This window comes from Rattus rattus, chromosome 7, assembly GCF_011064425.1.
Source record: "Rattus rattus isolate New Zealand chromosome 7, Rrattus_CSIRO_v1, whole genome shotgun sequence".
Taxonomy (NCBI): Eukaryota; Metazoa; Chordata; class Mammalia; order Rodentia; family Muridae; genus Rattus; species Rattus rattus.
In genome coordinates this window covers 23,687,451-23,704,882 of record NC_046160.1, presented here as the reverse complement: position 1 = coordinate 23,704,882, position 17,432 = coordinate 23,687,451, and the positions used below count along the sequence as shown (strand labels likewise).

Below are 17,432 nucleotides of genomic sequence, written 5' to 3'. Positions count from 1 at the left end.
GTTGGCCAGGTTGACCATCCCATAGTTTCTCCTACTCTCCATTCTTTTCCAAGACTCTGAATGATTCCTACCCACGGCCCCTCCATCCGCCATAGTACTGTGGGAGGAGTCACAGCCTGCCACTGTAAGCCACAGGCCCAGGCAGGGCTGTCACTCAGGGAAGGATGGCTGGGCTTAGGAAAGTCCTTCTGTCAGTGAATGGAATGGTTCTCCTACCCCAAGGCCCTTGCATGGTTCCCACACTTACCACATCCACCTTGACCACAGCATCAGAAGTCTGCAGAGGGAAAGAACCAAGGAGACAGGGCAGGGTTAGCCACTGAGAACTAACTGGGAGGGGCAGGAAGCAGGCCAGCCCAAAGGACAGGAGCCACAAGGCTGCACCCAGCTGTGAGCCCCTTGCCCTTGACTATAAGGCATTCAGATTCAGAAGGGCAGGCTACCTGCGAATGTGACTAAGGGCCTACTCGAGGCTACCTTTGCTGTTCCCTCTGGCTTACTAGACCCATGGCTGCCTGAATCTTAGAGTCACCTATGAACAGCTGGTGGGGAGGGGTGCAGCAGAATATTCAAAACCAAGCATCTTGGCAGTGAGCTTTCTAGGCAGCGCCACCAAGAGCTGCAGCACCACCAAGAGCTGCAGGACCCAGTGTCTCATGCTGTCCTTTCTAGAGACCATTGGCAGCCCCAGGCCTACTCACTGGCCTAGTCAAAGGAAGATCATTTTAGATCAGGTCTCAGAAGCTGGGAAATGCCCCAGGCTGTGTGAGGCAAGTGAGGCAGTGAACAGGAGGCTGGGAACGTGGGAGGGAGGTGGGAGGGAGCCCTTTCAGGGTTCTGGGCAGGACCTCAGAATGGCCAGCTGGAGGCGGATCTCTCCGGCCCTCTGGTACAGCCTTTTTCTATCAGGTAGACACTCCCAATCCTGAAGCCAGAGGACTAAGTCCTTCCCCATGGGAATCCCCAGCCTGGGCTCATGGGGCAGCACTTGGCATGGAAAATGCCCTCCCCTCCTCCGTACAAAAGACGCCTGTCTCATAAGCGGTCCATCACCTTGGCGGTCACTTCTGAGGTGAAATGATGCAGGTCGCCACCTCTACGCTACCCATTACCATTCCATGTCTCGCCCGTGCACACCGTCTGCTCCCGGACCCCCTAGTACCCTGCTCCAGACAGTGCTGTGTGGTCAAAGTTAGCTTCTGACAGCTACACAGAGAGGCAAGTCAGGGCTGCACTCTCAGGAAGGCCCGCCTGGCTCTCCAGTGTGCTACCTGTGCTTGTGTGTCCCCGGCCAGCATCGGGCCGGCCACTCGCCTTACCGCATCCAGCTTCACCATGGTCTCCAGCTTCTTAACTGGCACCTCAGGTTCCATGCTTACTACAACCTCCCCTGTGGGGCAAGAAGAGGGGCCCCCATTGCACAGCATGTGGTAGCCCCGGAGAAGCCTGACTGGACAGACAGAGAGACAGACAGAGAGAGAGAGAGGAGGAACAGAGTCACAGTGAGAGGCATTAAGGAGGGAAGAGCGTGATCTGCAGTGGAACTTTCTCAGGGCAGAGGAGGGACAGGACTTATATAAGAACAAGATGGTCCTGAGGAAGGGAAATGAGCTAGAGAGAAGGGTGGGTCATTGTGCATCCAGACAGCAGAACTGAGGCTAGACCTGGAGGTGAGGCCTAGGAGGCTGTGTGCAGGGGAGGGACTGGGTCTCCTCCAGCACCTGGTGGAAGATGTCATCTGCCCTCAGCCTTTGGAGGGCCTGTCCAGTGCTGGCTCTTGGCTTCAGAGTAAGGGGCAGCTCTGTGCAGCCTTCTCTGTTCCCAAGGGAGTCCATCATCCCCAACCCCCACCACACTGCCATGCTACCCCTTAGACAGATGCTCTAGAAACCATGATGGGTGCTTGAACTGCATTATGAGATAGGGCCCTTCTAGGAGCCCAGTAGAACCAGACCTGGGCTTTAGGTGGCCCTACCTGTGGTGTTCCAGTTGGTGGCCGAGCGGTCCGGGGGTCGGTAGATGAAGCGTCGTAGTGAGCTGACTGCATGGGAGCCCACCAGGGTGTATCGTCCGAAGGCCCGGCAGTCCACCACCCGGATGTTCAAGGGTGGGTGCAGGAGCTCATTCTCTGGGAGGTCCTGAGGGATGGTGGTGACAGTTTACACCTCAGAGAAAGGGGCCCGAAGAGGCTCCAGCTAAGGCAAACTGCGCTGGTCATACCTAGCCCTGCCCAGATCTGTCAGCTCTTACACTCACCACTTCAAACCACTTGACCAGGGTGTTGAAGTTGGGGTTCTTCTTATAATTGTGGATCAGGGACGATTGTACCCCTTTCCCTGCACACTCGATGTCCACCCGTGGCCGGTCCACCTGGGCCAGGTTCACCCTCTTTAAGTCCCTCAGGCCCCAGAACAGCACCTGATAGCAGAGGGAGAGTGTGGTTCTGTAGAGGGAGCCAGTGGTGGCGGGGAAGGGTGACCCAGGAGAACAGGGGTGGGAGTAGGAGCTAGATGGCAGTGGGCAGGCACAGGGAGGACGGTGCAGACAGCGCCAGGAGGCTGCATGAGGGGAGTGCCCTCCGAAGGCTGAGGCAGTGTCTTTATGAGTAAAGATCACTGTGGAAGGAAGAGGGCTTAGAACGGCTCTGGGCACAGCGATGTGACTGTCAGAGCGGAACAGCCTAGGCTGGGCTGGGACCTGAGTCAGTGCTGCTGACTCAGGAGTGACCTTAGACAAGCCCCCTCCACGCTGGGCCCTTGGTATCTTTTTTTCTGAAACCGAGAAGCATCCCTATGGGACTAGGAGTTTGATGGCTCGTGGTCCTCTGTGTAGCAAGAGAGAGGGAGAGGAACAGGCCTTGGGCGAAGGTCATGGGCGGGGTGGGGAGGGGCACAGCGCCCTCACACACCTCCACTCTGTACTTGCTAAGCACGGGCCGGATTCCCACAGGCACAGGCATGATGGGCCCTCTGTCCATGTCCACTGGGCCATTGATGGGTGGCAGGTCAGCCTTCCCCGATGGTCCAATCTGAGGAATGAGGTCATAAACTCAGTGGCGAGCCCAGGGAGAGGGGGCCCTTTCCGAGGTGAGTTAGTGTCATGAGAACAGAAGGGACGGGCAGGCCACAGAGCCCAAGGCCCCTTGAGATCTGACTCTCAGCCCTGGCCCCCTCTGCTTGCCCCCTGACCTGCAGCAGCTCGAAGGCAGCCAGTAGGTCTCCGGCTGTGGCGTTGCCTCGGTAGATCTGGTAGTACTCAAGCTGGGGCGGGAAGCGAGGCGGGCAATATGCCTCATCTGCCATCTTCACCAGGGGCTTGGCGAAGGTCCGGCCCATGAAGTCAGCTTTGCCCTAGCACAACAAAACTCTAGAGTTCCCTTGGGCACCCCAACAGTTGAGTTGGCTTGTAGGCAGCACTGGCCCCTCTGATCCTTCCTCCCTACTCCAGAACCTCCATGGAAAGACTGCTGCCGATACAGGGAGGGATCAGAGCCCTGGGGGTGGGGGTGGGGCTGTGACAACAGGGCTTCCTGGTACACCTCTGGAAGATTTGGCCTCAGCGTGTTTTATCCAGGAGATGGGAAACACCATGGTTTGCACCTGGTCCCCAAGAGGCTCATGGTTCTGGAGAAGGGTCAGTCTGTGGTGGGTGGGCAGGAGGCACCTGGAAAACTTGGTGAGTAGCCCACTTTCCCAACAAACCCAGTTGCCTCGGAGGCAGCCAGCATAGAGCTTCGGGGGAGGGTAGGGAACCAGAAAGGGGAAGGTCTGCTAGAGGTCACTGGCGCCAGTGCCCACTGTACCATGCTGTCCTGGTCGTAGATTTCAATGACAATGATGGGGGGATCATCTCGTAACTCATGAGCTTCACCGTACAGCTCCAGGTTGTCGAATACCAGCATTTGGTCCCAAGTAGGACACAGTGTCTCGTTTAGGACCTGATCATGGGGTGAGGGGTGGGGAACAAGTGGTGGATATTGTTTCCATTCAGGAACTCTACAAACAGGAATGGCTGAATGCCCTGCTTTTCCAGAAATCCCCAAAGAAGAGAGCAGGCCCAGGCCTTGGGCTGCCTTAACCTCCTCAAAGCCACCGGGCTTCTATGAAGTCTATTCCCAGGGCCCTGCTGAAGACTCCCTTGCCTTGCGGGCGTCGTCCAAGCTGGTGGCCTCTACTAGCCTAGCCAGCTACCTGAAGGGCTTCCCTCTGAAGGTCTGGGGAACTTGCAAGCCTCCCAGTGCCCCCCAAAGCCAGAGCCGCCTCCCCTCAGGTCCTTACCTCCGTGCACTGGCTCTGGTTGATGAAGAAGACTCGGGCGAAAGGATCAGAGAGCCCCGTGCTGTCAGCGGCAAAGAGGCTTCGGGCCTGATACATGTGGGCTCGGAGCTGGAAGGTTTGCTTCTCTGTGGGGAAGAGAGGGCTAAGCCATGCCATGTGGCCCTGTGGTCCCCTGGGAGTTTAAGCTGGGAGAGTAGCCCACCCAGGATGAGGAGGCCTCACTCACTGGTGTAGACAAGGCTGATGGGCGGAAAGGAATGCAGGCCCAGGCCTTGGGCTGCCTTGACCTCCTCGAAGCCACAAGGCAGGCCACACAGGAAGTCCTTTCTCTGCTTGCTGAGGCCCAGCCACAGGTAGAGTTCCAGCTTGGCCTGTACTGTCCAGCCTGCCGAGCCGAAGCCCCTCTTCCCTGGCAGCTAAGGGCAGGCTCAGGGTCACCAAGAGCCCGAGAACTTCCAGGACTCACAGGGTAAGGGAGGCCCAGGGCGGTGTTGAAGCATTAGACAGAGTTATAGTTACCCCCTCTCTGGACAGAGCTGAATGTGAAAGACTAAGAGGGGAAGGCAGGGGGGACAGGCAGGCTCCAGACCTCCGAGAACCTGCTAGTTAAGGGCTCCACCTCCTCCTCTTAGGCATGCCAGCCTCAGGGGAGTCTCTGCGAGAACCCACCCCACCCACCCTAGGCTCATCCCCTGTAGCACCTTCAGGAAGAGGGTCTTGACCTTGGCGCAGTCCTTGCCCAATTCCTCCTCCACAATGGAGAACAGCAGGTCTTTGGAAGGCACGCGGGCGTAGGCGATGCGTTTGTTATTACTCATCATCCAAATGAACACATCGGGGATGCTGTGCTGGGGCTGCAGCAGAGGGCCGGGGGCACAAGCCAGGGGACCCGGCCTCACTAGAGTGCTACCATACCTGAGCCTGCTGCACCCCACTCCTGGGAGCTGGGCCTGGGTGAGGAAGAGCTGGGGGGCGTGAAAGGGAAGGACCCTCCTCTTGGGTCTTCCTTTCTCTCCCACTGGGCCCAACCTTGTCAACAGTTGGCTGTCAGTCAGTAGAGGCCACCTAGGGGATCTGGACAGGATGAGCTGCCCTGCCCGCTCGCCCTCCTCTCAGGTCACACACCTCATCAGCCAGGAAGCGTAGCTTCTGCAGGAAGTTCTGGCATAACCTCAGCTTGTCCCGTACAGTGTGGCGCTTCACCTGAGCCCTCAGGCTCTTGGCCTGCTGTCCCATGCTCTCCTGTTGGGAAGAGTGTGGGAGGAGCACTCAGCTTTGGGTGTCAGCTTGAGCTCAAGGAGAGACGTCCCCTGTTCACTGGCTTCCTTTATCGGGGGGTCTTGCTGTGACCTCACCAGCTCCCTCATACAGGATTTGAGGCGCTCCCGATCCAGCCTGGTGCGGGACGAGTGACCCTGGTCCTTGTCCGAGAGGGAGAGGAAGCGGCTGCAGAGGGGTTGGGATAGAAGAGGCAGGACTTAGCCCTGCTCTGGCCTGAGTGTCCCCTGTTCCACCCTACCCTCTTCGTGGGTCTCACTGGCAGCCACAGCTAAGCTCCTCTAGCACACCCCGCAGGCGGCGCTCCGGGTAGGACTTCTCCGTTTTGATCATCTCCTGGACATCATTCAGACCTTCTTCCTGTGGAGCAGGGTTTCAAGTGCATTCTGGGCCTTAGCCCTCCTCCTCCTCCTCTTCCCCCAGATCTTTCCCGTTCACCCCAGGAACCTAGTAATGTGGGCCAGTTTATATGCATAATGAAGGAGCCACTAATCCCCCAGGGTCTATTGTAGACGTTGGGGACTCTTGGTTAGCTGGGAGTCCTCAGCTCCTTCAGGAAGAAGCACTTGGAGCTATAACCATGGTGGACAGAGCAGGTCTCAGGACTGGAGAGAGGTCTTGTGCAGATCTAAAGTAGCCTGCCCAGCTGCCTCTGAGAGCCCAGACCTAGAGGGGACCCTTAGACGCCATTCCAGAGCTCTGGGACCCTGTGGGTGTCCCCTTTCTGTATCTCAAGACAAGTCTCTGGAGACACAGCCTGTGTTTTACATGCACCCACTCTCCCAGATCCCGTCACCCGCAGCCTGGCTGACCAGCTTGTCAGCAATGTGGTCCATGATGTTTGCGTTGTAGAGCCGGCGCCGCTGGTCAGGCCACCAGCTCTTGATGTAGATGCAGGGCTTGCGTTCCAGGTAGGGCAGGTGGAAATAGTTCCTGGGGCAGGATGCAGAGGGAGGTTGAGGGACGTTGAGGTCTAGGGCCCTGGGAGGTAAGGACCAAGGCCACTTGAGGATGGGCAAGTGGCAGGGCCCACCTGTCTGTGATCTGGGGCCTCATAGGTGGAGTGGAGGACACTGAGGCCAGGTCCCCGGCTTCATCACCCTCGTCGTCACTGGAGTTCTGAATCAGGTCTACCTCTTCTTCATCCCCAGGTTCCTTCCGGGGCCGAGGCCGCTGGGGCCGGGCTGTACCATCGACTTCATTGCCATAGTTTCCTGGACATAGAGTGGCTTGTGAGAGGCCTGCAATATCCCCTTCCTCACCCACTCCACCCTCCATGTATTTCTCTCGGAGAGGTAAAGTCAGAGAACAGGGCTCAGTTAACACCACCCAGGGAAGAGCCCCATGTCAACCATAAGGGCGACCTCTGATGTTGGCCGTGCCCAGTTCAGAGCACGGCCTAGATTTCTTCTCTTTTTTCTCGACCACAGGGTACTGGGGATCCCCTTACTTTCTTCTAATGTTCTAGTCCCAGTCTGCCCCTTTGGTAGAGTGAAGGTTGACCTCTCTTATAGTCAAGTACACTCCCAAGAACCAGAGCTGCTTCGTGGGTGTCTGAGGACAGTCATGGGAAACACATCAATGTTGCCTGATCTCTGTAGCATGGGACACAGTGACAACAGTGACAAGCAGAAGCCCAAAACCTTCCCTATGATCTCAGCACTCACCTATGGTCACCTCAAAGGTCACTGGCTTGTCCCCATTTTTCCGGTCGATCATTGAGGCTTCCAGGAAGGCTCCAAATAGGAAAAATTCTTCCATTCTCCCTGTGCAGCTCTGTGGGGGAGGCAGTTAAACCCTATACTGAGCTTTCGTGGGGCAACAGGCCTGGGTCAGGGTCCTAATGTCATAGATAGGCTCTTGGCTGACAATTGGGGTGGGTCCTATCCAGCTTTGAGGCTAGGCAGTCTGGACTCAAGCCCTATTTGCTCCCCAGAGAATGGCTAGCTCTGTAGATACAAGGATGGTTGTGGCTGAGGAAAGGGGCAGGGGTGGGTGCCATCGGTCACTGGTGGCTATAATGGGGTCTCTGGGTAGGGTATAGGTCAGCAGTAGATGGAGACTGAGGCCTTGCCAAGGGGTCAAATAGGGCCTCCGAGTAGACAGGGTAGCGATGGGGGAAAACAGGAAGTCAGCTGCATGCTGGGGAGAGGGTGGCGTGAGCCATCTGGACAGCCTTGCCCTCACCTCCGAGACAGGTGTGGCCTGCTCCACCTGCACCTCGGTGGAGCTGGTGAGCTCTGGGTTGGAGGTGTCTAGGATCTCCACAGCCAGTCCCAACATGAGGCGGGCACGGAAGGACACCCCCTCCCCCAGGCCCTCATTCAGGTCCTGGTGCTCGTCCAGCAGCGTGTAGTTGCGTGTGGAGCCGTACATGTTCACCCAGGCTGGGCCGAGCGTAGGCAGGAAGCCTGGAGCAGTGAGGAGAGAGGTAGAGACACAGCCAAGGCTCACTCAGGATGCGGGGTCTTTGTGAGCTCTGGGTGCTGAGCTCAGGGCTCTTTGTCTCCTGGGTACCAGGCAGGTGTGGGCAGCCTTCTCACTCACACCTACATAGAGTGCCTTCTGGTTTCTCCTTAGTCCCTGTGGGGGCCCTGGCGAGGTGTGTAGGAGGGGAAACCAGGCTCCTGCTTCCCCTCATACCTGTAGGCACCACTTGTGGACGGGAGTCAGTTCTTCCTGAACTCCTCAACATGGATCCTGCTCTATTTTGATTTGTTTCTGGATGAAGTCTGTCCATCTACCGTGCCGCATCTCCTGCTTAGGGGACCTTCCCTCCTCTCTGTGTTCTCTTGGTTATTTGTGGGTCCTCAGCTCCTTGAGGAAGAAGCACCCTGGGCTGTGAATATGGTGGGTTGAGCGAGACCCGGGTCTGGAGAGGAGCCTTGTTCTCTGTCTTTGACAAGTCTCTTCTCACACGCTTAGGTCTTGTTGGACCCCCGTTAACAAATCTTGCTTATGTGAATCTAATTCTTCTTTATGTACTTTTTAAAAAACAGTTATTCTTGTCAGAATCTGGATATGGACACACACCTTTAATTCTAGCAGGCTGATCTCTGTGGGTTCAAGGCTAGCCTGGTCTATAATGGTAAGAAATGAACAAACAAACAAAACTATTTATTATATGTGGGTACACATTTATGATGTGCATGTGGGGGTGCCCTGTGTGCACAGGAAGGTTGAATCAGACTTTCCCAATGGCCTGGAAGCTACCTAGTCTGTCTGGGATTCGAGGAGCTGCAGAGACCTTCCTGTTTCTGTCTCCTTGTGCTAGGCTCACAAGTGCTGTCGCTCCATTGCTCCCTGCCTTTTTTTTTTTTTTTAAACATCAGTTCTGGCCTTTAAACTCAGATCCCCACGAAGCATCTCCCCAGCTCCTATATTTAATTTTCCGTTAGTTTTGAAAACACAGCATTACAAAGATGAGATATGGTTCACACATAAAATGTGGTATCCAACGTGCACATTTGGGTGGCTAGAGTATGCTCAGTATGTTGTGTGCCCATTGTCACGTTCCATCACACTTCTGGCCACCCTAAAGAAGCCCCACACCCCCGAGCAAGTGCTTCCAACCACCCTCTCTTTGTTCCCGGAAGCACACGCCTATTTTCTGCCTGGATTCACCTCCTCTGGGTATCTTCTATATGTGGAACTGTACTGTGGGCTTTTGTTTCTTCTGCATGCATGCTCTGGTCACTTGGTACCATGTCTGTCTGCCCGGGGGCACTAGGGGGTATGGAAATGGCATTTTGTCTCACCGTGTTCCTGGATTCTGGGTTACAGTCAGTCCCCACAGGCCCATAGACAGGTGCTACTGCTCTCATCAGTTACAGTAAAGACAGGGAGATTACGCACACAGAGCATGTGCAGTGCACCGTACGATAGCTCAGTTGGTCAACAGGAAAACCAATGGGAAGGCAACAGAGCTAATCGCTAAATCCAGTCAGTTCCCAGCGATCTTCAATTATTACGTCCCCCGCCCCATTTCCTTGAGGCAGAGGCTACACATGAGACCCTTAAAAGTCCTATCTGGCTGAGGTAGGAGGTGGTGTGAGGTAAAGGGGCCTCTTTCCCATCATACCCCATTCTCCCCCTGATACATCTGTGCTCTGCTGCTGACCTTTGTCTCCATCGTTGGAAATCTTGCGCAGGTCGATGAAGTGGGTGCCGATGGCCACGTCGTTGACCTTGTCGGAGTCTCGGATCTGCACCTTCATGCGCTTGCAGAGTGGGGGGAACAGATCTGTAAAGACGACCTGCTCATTCCACAGCGGCTCATAGCTGCTCTTCTGCACTGATGTTTTGCCCTGGTGGGATGAAGTCACAGCGTGTGTGTCAGTGCGTGTGTGCGTGCCTGTGTTTCCCAGATGGAGGTTTCAGACTTCTCCTGGTCTGCCCCTTCCTTCCATCCATCACCTCTTCTTTAAGCCCATTGCACCAGCCTTCAGCACCCCCTCCCCAGTACCTTCTGTCCAGCAAAGAAGACTTGCACGTAGGGGTCGACGAGGTCCTTGTTCTCACCGATGAACGCCTTCTTCACGTTGGCCATGAGGCTTGTGTTCATCCGGGGCAGTCCCTCTGCTCGGTAAATTTTCACGTAGAACCGGGCCCACTGCCGTTCTGGGGGCACGCCCTCTGGGAGCAGCAAGTTCCTGTGAGCACAGGCAGCACATCGTCTCCACCGTGGACAGGCTCAGAGACTCCTCTTTGCCTCTATGCAAGGATCACGGTGGGAGAGAGGTGGAGGGCATGGCAGGCAGACAGGAGAAGAGACAAGGCAAGTGCACGCTTGCATATGTGATCGCTCTGTCCCCGTGTCTGTCTGTCTCTCTGAGTCTGTCTGTCTGTCTCTCTGTCTCTGTCTCTCTGTCCCTGTGTCTGTCCGTCTCTCTGTGTCTGTCTGTCTCTCTGTCTCTCTCTGTCCCTGTGTCTGTCTGTCTCTCTGTGTCTGTCTGTCTCTCTGTCTCTGTCTCTCTGTCCCTGTGTCTGTCTGTCTCTCTGTGTCTGTCTGTCTCTCTGTCTCTGTCTCTCTGTCCCTGTGTCTGTCCGTCTCTCTGTGTCTGTCTGTCTTGCTGTGTCTGTCTGTCTCTCTGTGTCTGTCTCTGTCTCTTTGTCTCTGTTTCTGTGTTTGTCTCTCTGTTTCTGTCTGTCTCTCTGTGTTTGTCTCTGTCTCTCCGTCTCTGTCTCTGTGTCCCTGTGTCTGTCCGTCTCTCTGTGTCTGTCTGTCTCTCATACACACACACACACACACACACACACACACACACACACACACACACCACCACCACCACCACCACCACCACCTTAGCAGCTGCATCATCTCCCCAGGACCTGGCATAACCTGTGAAGTTTGAGAGGGCCCAGACTTTGATTAAAGACACTGCTTCATGGCGCCTATCCATTCTTAGAATTCTGGCTTCCCGTCTCATCAAGCTTCAGTCTCCTCCTCGTTAAGGTGGCAGTAATATACAGCCGTGTCTCAGGAAAGCAGCATGTAGGCTACAGTGCCTTATAAACTGCAGTGCGGGATGCTAAGCGTGACATTAACTTTTATAGCTTTGTGCCGCCTTCTCCCCTGAGACAAGAATTTCCTGGGAGCTGCCCCTGGGAGACCAGACCTGCTGGATCCAGGCACATCCTGGGAGCCCAGACAATATCCCAAGTGTTTCTTAGCAGCCATTATGTGCAGCCAAGATTGGCGGCCTGGGTGACATCTCTCTGCTGTCCTGAGTGCATGGCACAGGAGCCCGCAGGCCCTGGCAGTGGGAGGTCTCCTAGTTGACAGCATTGTTTCTTCCCACCAGCTTTCTCAGTTGGGAGTCTGGCTGTCAAAGTACCACCTTCCATTAGCCCGGTGACTACACTGTCCTGGGCCCCAGAGGAGAGACTGGCAGGGTGAAGAGTGGAAGTAAGGGGTCTGATGGTAAGAATTCTGGGTTCAGACCACTCCAGGAGCTTCCTTTGTGGGAAGGAAGGGTTGTGTGCAGGTCTCTAGGGGAAGATGGAGCCTCACCCTTCAATGTCATCCTCATCTGTCTCGTTGGCCTTGTGGGGTGTCTTGATGTTGTCTCCCTTGCCCACCACAGCGACATCACACTTTACATAGCCCTTCAGCCCGGCGGAGATGTCATCGGGGTCTGACAGGATGGCCCATTTGTGGTGGAACTGGTGTTCTGCAGTGTCAAATGAGAGGCCAGGAAACCTTAGTGTTTGGAGTCACTGGGGCCCCTCTGCTGAGCTGGTGGCCTCAGAAGGAGAGTGCCATAGGTTCCCAGGACCTCATGGCTCTGAGCAGATATAGGTAGGAAGGAGCTAGTGAGATGGACAAGGACTGAGTGTGGCTGCCCACTGGCCTTGGGGATGTATGGGCAGATAGATGATTGGTGGATATATTGATAGCAGAGTCTGTTATGCTGTGGACAAAGGAGTGGATATTCGTATGAATGGATAGACTGACAGGCATGTCCATGGCTGGGTCAAACTGAGTGGATTTGGCAAGGAAAGATCAAGATTCAGGCAACACGAACTTTCCCTTTATACATAAAAGCAATTGGAAGATAAGCCCAAAAACATGGCTGAAGAGTCTAGGTGACAAAAATACAGACGGCAGGTTTGGGTCTGACATATATAAAATAGAATTGCCTAAAACACGGGTGTGAGTGTCCCAGTTCTGGCTGGATGAGCGTCAGGGACACAGCTGAGGGGCACTTGTGTGGGTGCACACTGGGTTTATGGCCTCTGAGGCCTCAGGTCTGGACGCTGCAATCTCAAGCTGGAGAAGCAAGAACAAGGGGAGAGCCAGCTCCACAGTGGCCACTTCTTCCAGGCTCTGACACCTCTGACAGAGGAGGGCTGGCCAAGGAAAGGGTAGCTGCTCTGGCCTCTGCAACTACAACCTACCTCCAGCAGAGGGCAACCTTGAGCAATTTCCTGCACTCGCAATCAAGCTAAACTTGGCCATGCCTCTGTGAGGTTACCAGGGACAGAGGCAGACTTGTGAGGAACAGTGAGTCTGAAGTTAGGTTATCATAGCGGAGAGACTGTATCTGAGGCCCACAAAGGCCTTCAGTTCTCTCTGCCAGTTACGCCCACCCACTGTGGTTTTGGACATGGAGAGTCTCTCTCCTCACACCCCCAGCCCACCTGTCCATTGACAGATAGATAGGGCGTTTTTTAGGCCTCACATGTCTGGAATGCTTTGACCCTTGATTTCCTATCCATGGTCCTAGACTTACGTTTCTTAATACACTGGGCACCACCGGAGTGTTATTAGGGCCACGAGAGTGCCAACTGTTTCTTAGTGGCACCTCTAAGTCCCTTCCCATTTCTCTCCTGTCACTGGCTCCTCTGTAAAGCCGGAAGGGGATGTAACTATGTCTTTAATTACTTTATGAGGGTCAAATGTGACATTTTGGAATGCAATTGTATTGCCACCAGCAAAGGCCCTTGCAGGGTAATTATTGACTTCTGAGAAGTTTCACTTCGGGGACATGGATATCCCCCAAGTTGGCCACGTAGTGACACGCCCTCTAGACCAGTGGTTCCCAACCTTTCTGATGCCGTGTCCCTCTAACATGGTTCCTCATGTTGTGGTGACCCCCCAACCATAAAATGATTTCCACTGCTACTCCATAACTGTAATTTTGCTACTGCTGCAAATCATAGTGTCTGTGTTTTCTGATGGTCTTAGGTGACCTCTCCGAGAGGGTCATTCAATCCCAAGGGGTCCCAACAAACAGGTTGATAACTACTGCTCTAGACCGTGACTTGGGGGAACTGTGCTAACTCTATACGGCGCTGGCTATGGGTGACTGAGGAATTATAATCAGACACAGCTTCTCTTGCCATGGTTGCTCCTAGGAGAGCTGGGGTCCCTTGAGAAAAGCGATTTTAGGGCCCAGAGTTCCCCAAAATTGCACATTATGCTTGGGATTGGTTGTCACCACATTTAGGGTGCTATCACTTGGTATCCCTGTGACTAGCCAATTAGCTAGGCCAAACCTTGGCACATCTGTGAGTCTCAGGCCTCTTAACTGTCCGAGGGGGTGACAGGGACTTTGTAAGGATGGCCAGGTCTTTTCTGCTCAGTGGGTGCCAGCCAAAGGCAGTGGGTGGCACGGCCCCTCCAGGTCTCTCACTGCCCTCTATATAACTGCTCTCACATGACACAGGAGAGGTGATGCTCTCCTGGGCCTCGTGGATTTAAGCTGCCTCTTGGTAGCGTTCTGCTATTCCCAGATCCCTTCCTCCACAATGAGCAAACACCTATTAAACATGGCGCCCACGGCTCCTACTTACATCTGTGTGCAGAGTGCACCCTGCCTCACTGCCACACCCGTGGTTGCCTACTTGGCCAGTGGGTTGTGTCTATGATGAGTCAGGGACCAATGTAGCAGGAACGACCTCATATGTTGTTTCTGGAGCTGCATGCCCCGACCTGTTCTTCAGGGGTCACTCACCAGGCTGGGAGTACACGGTCCCCACATCCATTTTGAAGGAGCCCACCAGAGTGCCGCTTCGAAGCAGGTTCTTAGAATGGATAACCTTCCAGAACAGAATCACAAGTAGCCAGTCAGGCTGGGTAGGGAGAAGCTTTTGGGGATGGGGGTGGGAGGGGCAGGGCAGGGCCATTGGTAGAGGGTGTCACCTCCATCTTTCTTAGTAAAGTGGGAAGGTATTTGGCCGGGAACAGGGCTGGCTTTGCTGAGACTCAACACCACGTCCCCCCTCCTCCCACTGCTGTTATACAGGTGAGTAGGTTTTACATCCTACAGAGGAATCTGGCGAGCCATGCGCCCAGGCATAGCGCTGCCGTGTTATGAACTGCGCATTACAGGGCTGTGCTGAGGTCCTGCCCAAGTCAGCGGCCCTGCCTGCCAGTGGCAGTGGCTCTCCACTCACCGAGATCTTGATGATCTTGTCAAACATGACATCAGGAGAGACATGGAAGTCAAAGACGAAGTACTGGAGGGGAGAAAGACCAGAGTGCTGTCACCGCGGCCCCTCCCTCCAAGCAGTGCCTGCCTGAACCCCCCATTTCCCCATGAGTCTCAAAGCTCATATGGCAGTAGTGGTGGCCCACTGGGTTCTGAGAGTCCGAATGGGTGAGGAGCAGGACCCCATCTACTTCTATTGGTTGGAACAGTCTATTCACTACCTGTGTTCACGCTGCAGGAGGCCCCCATATTTGTAGATGATATCATGCTACAATGTCAAAAGCTGGGTACCCTTTGTGTATATGCTCTGTGTAGAAGAGCCCTGACCAAGGAGCCAGCCAATCCAGGCTCTCATCCAGTTCTGTCCTTTTCTAGTAGTATAGACTTAGCCACGTGCTCTTTGGCACAACCCCCAGAGAACTGTTAAATAGGGGTGTGGACATCAACGACCATGTTACAGAACCAGGCAGGCTGCTGACTGTGAGGTCCACCATGGGGCGAAAGGGCACACAAGTAGCCACCAATCCACAGTGCTCCCTGGGAAATACACCTTAACACCCAAGAAGTGTTAAAAGATAAAACACAGGGTGTCTCAAAAAGATGCACTCAGGGCGAGACAGACAGTGCTTCCTTGGCCACAAAAGAGAACGCAGTGTGGCTCTGTGGACTGTCCCCATCGGCTGTGAGCCCCCATGCTCACTCATGGTCCCCATCCTTGTCCTGGGTGCACCGGGATGGGGAAACGGTGTCAGCAGTGAGTGAGGTAACTGCTGTTTTGATGAACTTGTGGACAGGGGAAGGAATCTAAGGTTACCTCAGGGCTTTGGTTAGAGTAAATATCCCAAGAGCAGGTGTTTCTGGCTGTAGTCAAGAGTCATTGTCAATAGCCTGTTTAAATCTGTGACATGGTTATCTGTCTGTCTGTCTGTCTATCTATCTTTCTTTCTTTCTCTCTATCTATCTATCTACCTACCTACCTATCTATCTTTCTATCTTTTTATCTTTCTATCTACCTACCTACCTGTCTTATGTATACTGTTTTTTGCCTGCATGCCAGAAGAGGGCACCAGATCTCATTATAGATGGTTGCTGGGAATTGAACTCAGGACCTCTGGAAGAGCAGCCAGTGCTCCTAACCTCTGAGTCATCTCTCCAGACCCACATCCCTCTTTTACAGCTAACACTTAAGCCCTGTGGGCTGATGTGCTGTCTATAAAGCCAGTGATGTCTAGCTGTTAACTGCTGGATCATTGCTTCCTTTCCCAAGTCTCAGTTCACCCTTGTGTTATGGGAATAGTGACATTAGGCCACCACGCTGTCCTACCCCATGGGCATGACCACACAAAAGCAGGGAGGCATGGTTGTAAAGTCAAAATGACAGGACTCGGCTGTGTGCTTGTTAAGGGCCCTTGGGTGTGCATGGGGTGTCCTGGTTGTACTTAGGATATTCTGTAGTAAAGTGCCACATGGGCAAGGGAGAAGGAAAGAGCCAGGAAAAAAAAAGGCAAAGGCAGAATGAGGGTCATAGGTCATAGCACAAGGCTGGATCCTTTGGGATGAGGAAATAGAAGCAAAGGTGAGAGGTGGACACTGCGTGGGAGGAGGGACAGTGGTCACCAGCTGGCCAGGTCGACCATGTGTGCAGATAGAGAAGGGATTTATGTTGGTCCACGTGGGGCCAGGTTATTATGGACGGACAAACGTCAAAAGCCTCCTATTTCCAGGCAGGCTTAATGTTGTGCTGATGAGCCACCGGGCCAGGTACGTGGGAACTGACTGGACCACGCCCACGGAAGGAGCTGGCTAACGGTGGCCAGGACCCCTTGTGCTCTGAGCTGGCTGGAGTCATAATTCTGAGCACGATTTTTTTTCCTTAGGACTTCTTAGAGACTTGCTAAGTCAGTTGATGGCTGCCACCAGCGTCTGCTGTTCTAGTGGAGCCAAGAGCCTAGAGAACTTTCCAAGAGCAATACATACTCATAGGTGGAGGTCTGTTTGTGGCGGTTTGAATGAAAATGGCCCCCATAGCCTCATAGGGAGTGGCATTATTTGAAAGAATTAGGACATGTGGCCAGCATGTGGCTAGGAGGTTACGTGTGAGGGTGGGGGAAGGTGACACGTGAGGGTGGCTTCTGCAGCTCCCATGCTGCCCCGTGCACCGTGGCCTGGCACTCAGCAAATGCTCCCTCGTTTCAGGAAGAGTCCACTCACAATGTTACTGAGCCTTCCATGTATCTGCAGGCTCTGAGCTGGGAGAGTGGTGGGGTAGACCTGCAGCCCCTCATCCACCAGGGAGAGAAACACGAAAGATCGACCACAGTTTAAGACCTCAAGTGGAAACCATTCCCTCCCCTCAGATCATCTCCGACCATCTTCCGTCTCAGCCTGGTAATGGGTGTGGTCTTTTGCACAAAACCAAGTAGCCCTGACTTTGTTTCTGTCTCTTTCCCATAAACTAGGTTTTCTTAACCTTTTCCCACAGAAAGGATGCTGACCTCTGGCTCAGGGAGGGTAGGCTATTCAGTGGCAAAGTCATTTGAGCTGGGTCCCTACAGAGAGAGAGTAGGAGTTTGCTAGGGCCCCACAGAGCTGAGAAGCAACATTGGGAGGAGGAAGCAAGTTGGCTGAAACATGAGGTACACGGATCTGAAGCAAGCTGAACACCCCCAAGTCAACCACTGTCAAATAACCTCAGAGAGCCACTGGGATTTGTCGCCAAATTTTCCTCTTTAGAGGAAAATAGAATTTATCTAGAACAGAGGCTTTCCAGTCAGGAATGTGTTCTGACACAATCAGAGATGTCTAGATTGGATATCTAGATTCCATCCAGAGCTGGAGGACCCTTGAGCAGTAATGTCCTGTCCTGGGGGCCAGTGGGACACCAGCTTGGAACACAGTAAGCTGTGGTGATACAGGAGTTTGTTCAGGCTTAGGCAGAAGT

General features: G+C 54.1%; 1 protein-coding gene across 2 annotated transcripts in view; it reads right to left on the bottom strand.

Annotated features, from left to right (window-relative positions):
* The window catches only part of Otof (otoferlin), a 95,786-nt gene that overhangs the window by 11,640 nt on the left and 66,714 nt on the right, over positions 1–17,432 (bottom strand). The window contains exons 10-31 of one of the 2 annotated variants that reach the window (XM_032909046.1): positions 14,457–14,519; positions 14,015–14,099; positions 11,569–11,728; positions 10,021–10,207; positions 9,676–9,862; positions 7,743–7,966; positions 7,223–7,331; positions 6,589–6,769; positions 6,368–6,488; positions 5,815–5,915; positions 5,633–5,723; positions 5,403–5,519; positions 4,979–5,131; positions 4,504–4,693; positions 4,278–4,402; positions 3,803–3,937; positions 3,189–3,350; positions 2,909–3,028; positions 2,257–2,418; positions 1,976–2,138; positions 1,320–1,450; positions 248–277 (exon numbers count right to left, since the gene is read on the bottom strand). In XM_032909046.1, the coding sequence (XP_032764937.1) occupies positions 248–277; positions 1,320–1,450; positions 1,976–2,138; positions 2,257–2,418; positions 2,909–3,028; positions 3,189–3,350; positions 3,803–3,937; positions 4,278–4,402; positions 4,504–4,693; positions 4,979–5,131; positions 5,403–5,519; positions 5,633–5,723; positions 5,815–5,915; positions 6,368–6,488; positions 6,589–6,769; positions 7,223–7,331; positions 7,743–7,966; positions 9,676–9,862; positions 10,021–10,207; positions 11,569–11,728; positions 14,015–14,099; positions 14,457–14,519 (2,997 nt within the window). The remainder of the gene's footprint in view (positions 1–247; positions 278–1,319; positions 1,451–1,975; positions 2,139–2,256; positions 2,419–2,908; positions 3,029–3,188; positions 3,351–3,802; positions 3,938–4,277; positions 4,403–4,503; positions 4,694–4,978; positions 5,132–5,402; positions 5,520–5,632; positions 5,724–5,814; positions 5,916–6,367; positions 6,489–6,588; positions 6,770–7,222; positions 7,332–7,742; positions 7,967–9,675; positions 9,863–10,020; positions 10,208–11,568; positions 11,729–14,014; positions 14,100–14,456; positions 14,520–17,432) is intronic. The other variant, XM_032909047.1, reaches the window with a different exon arrangement.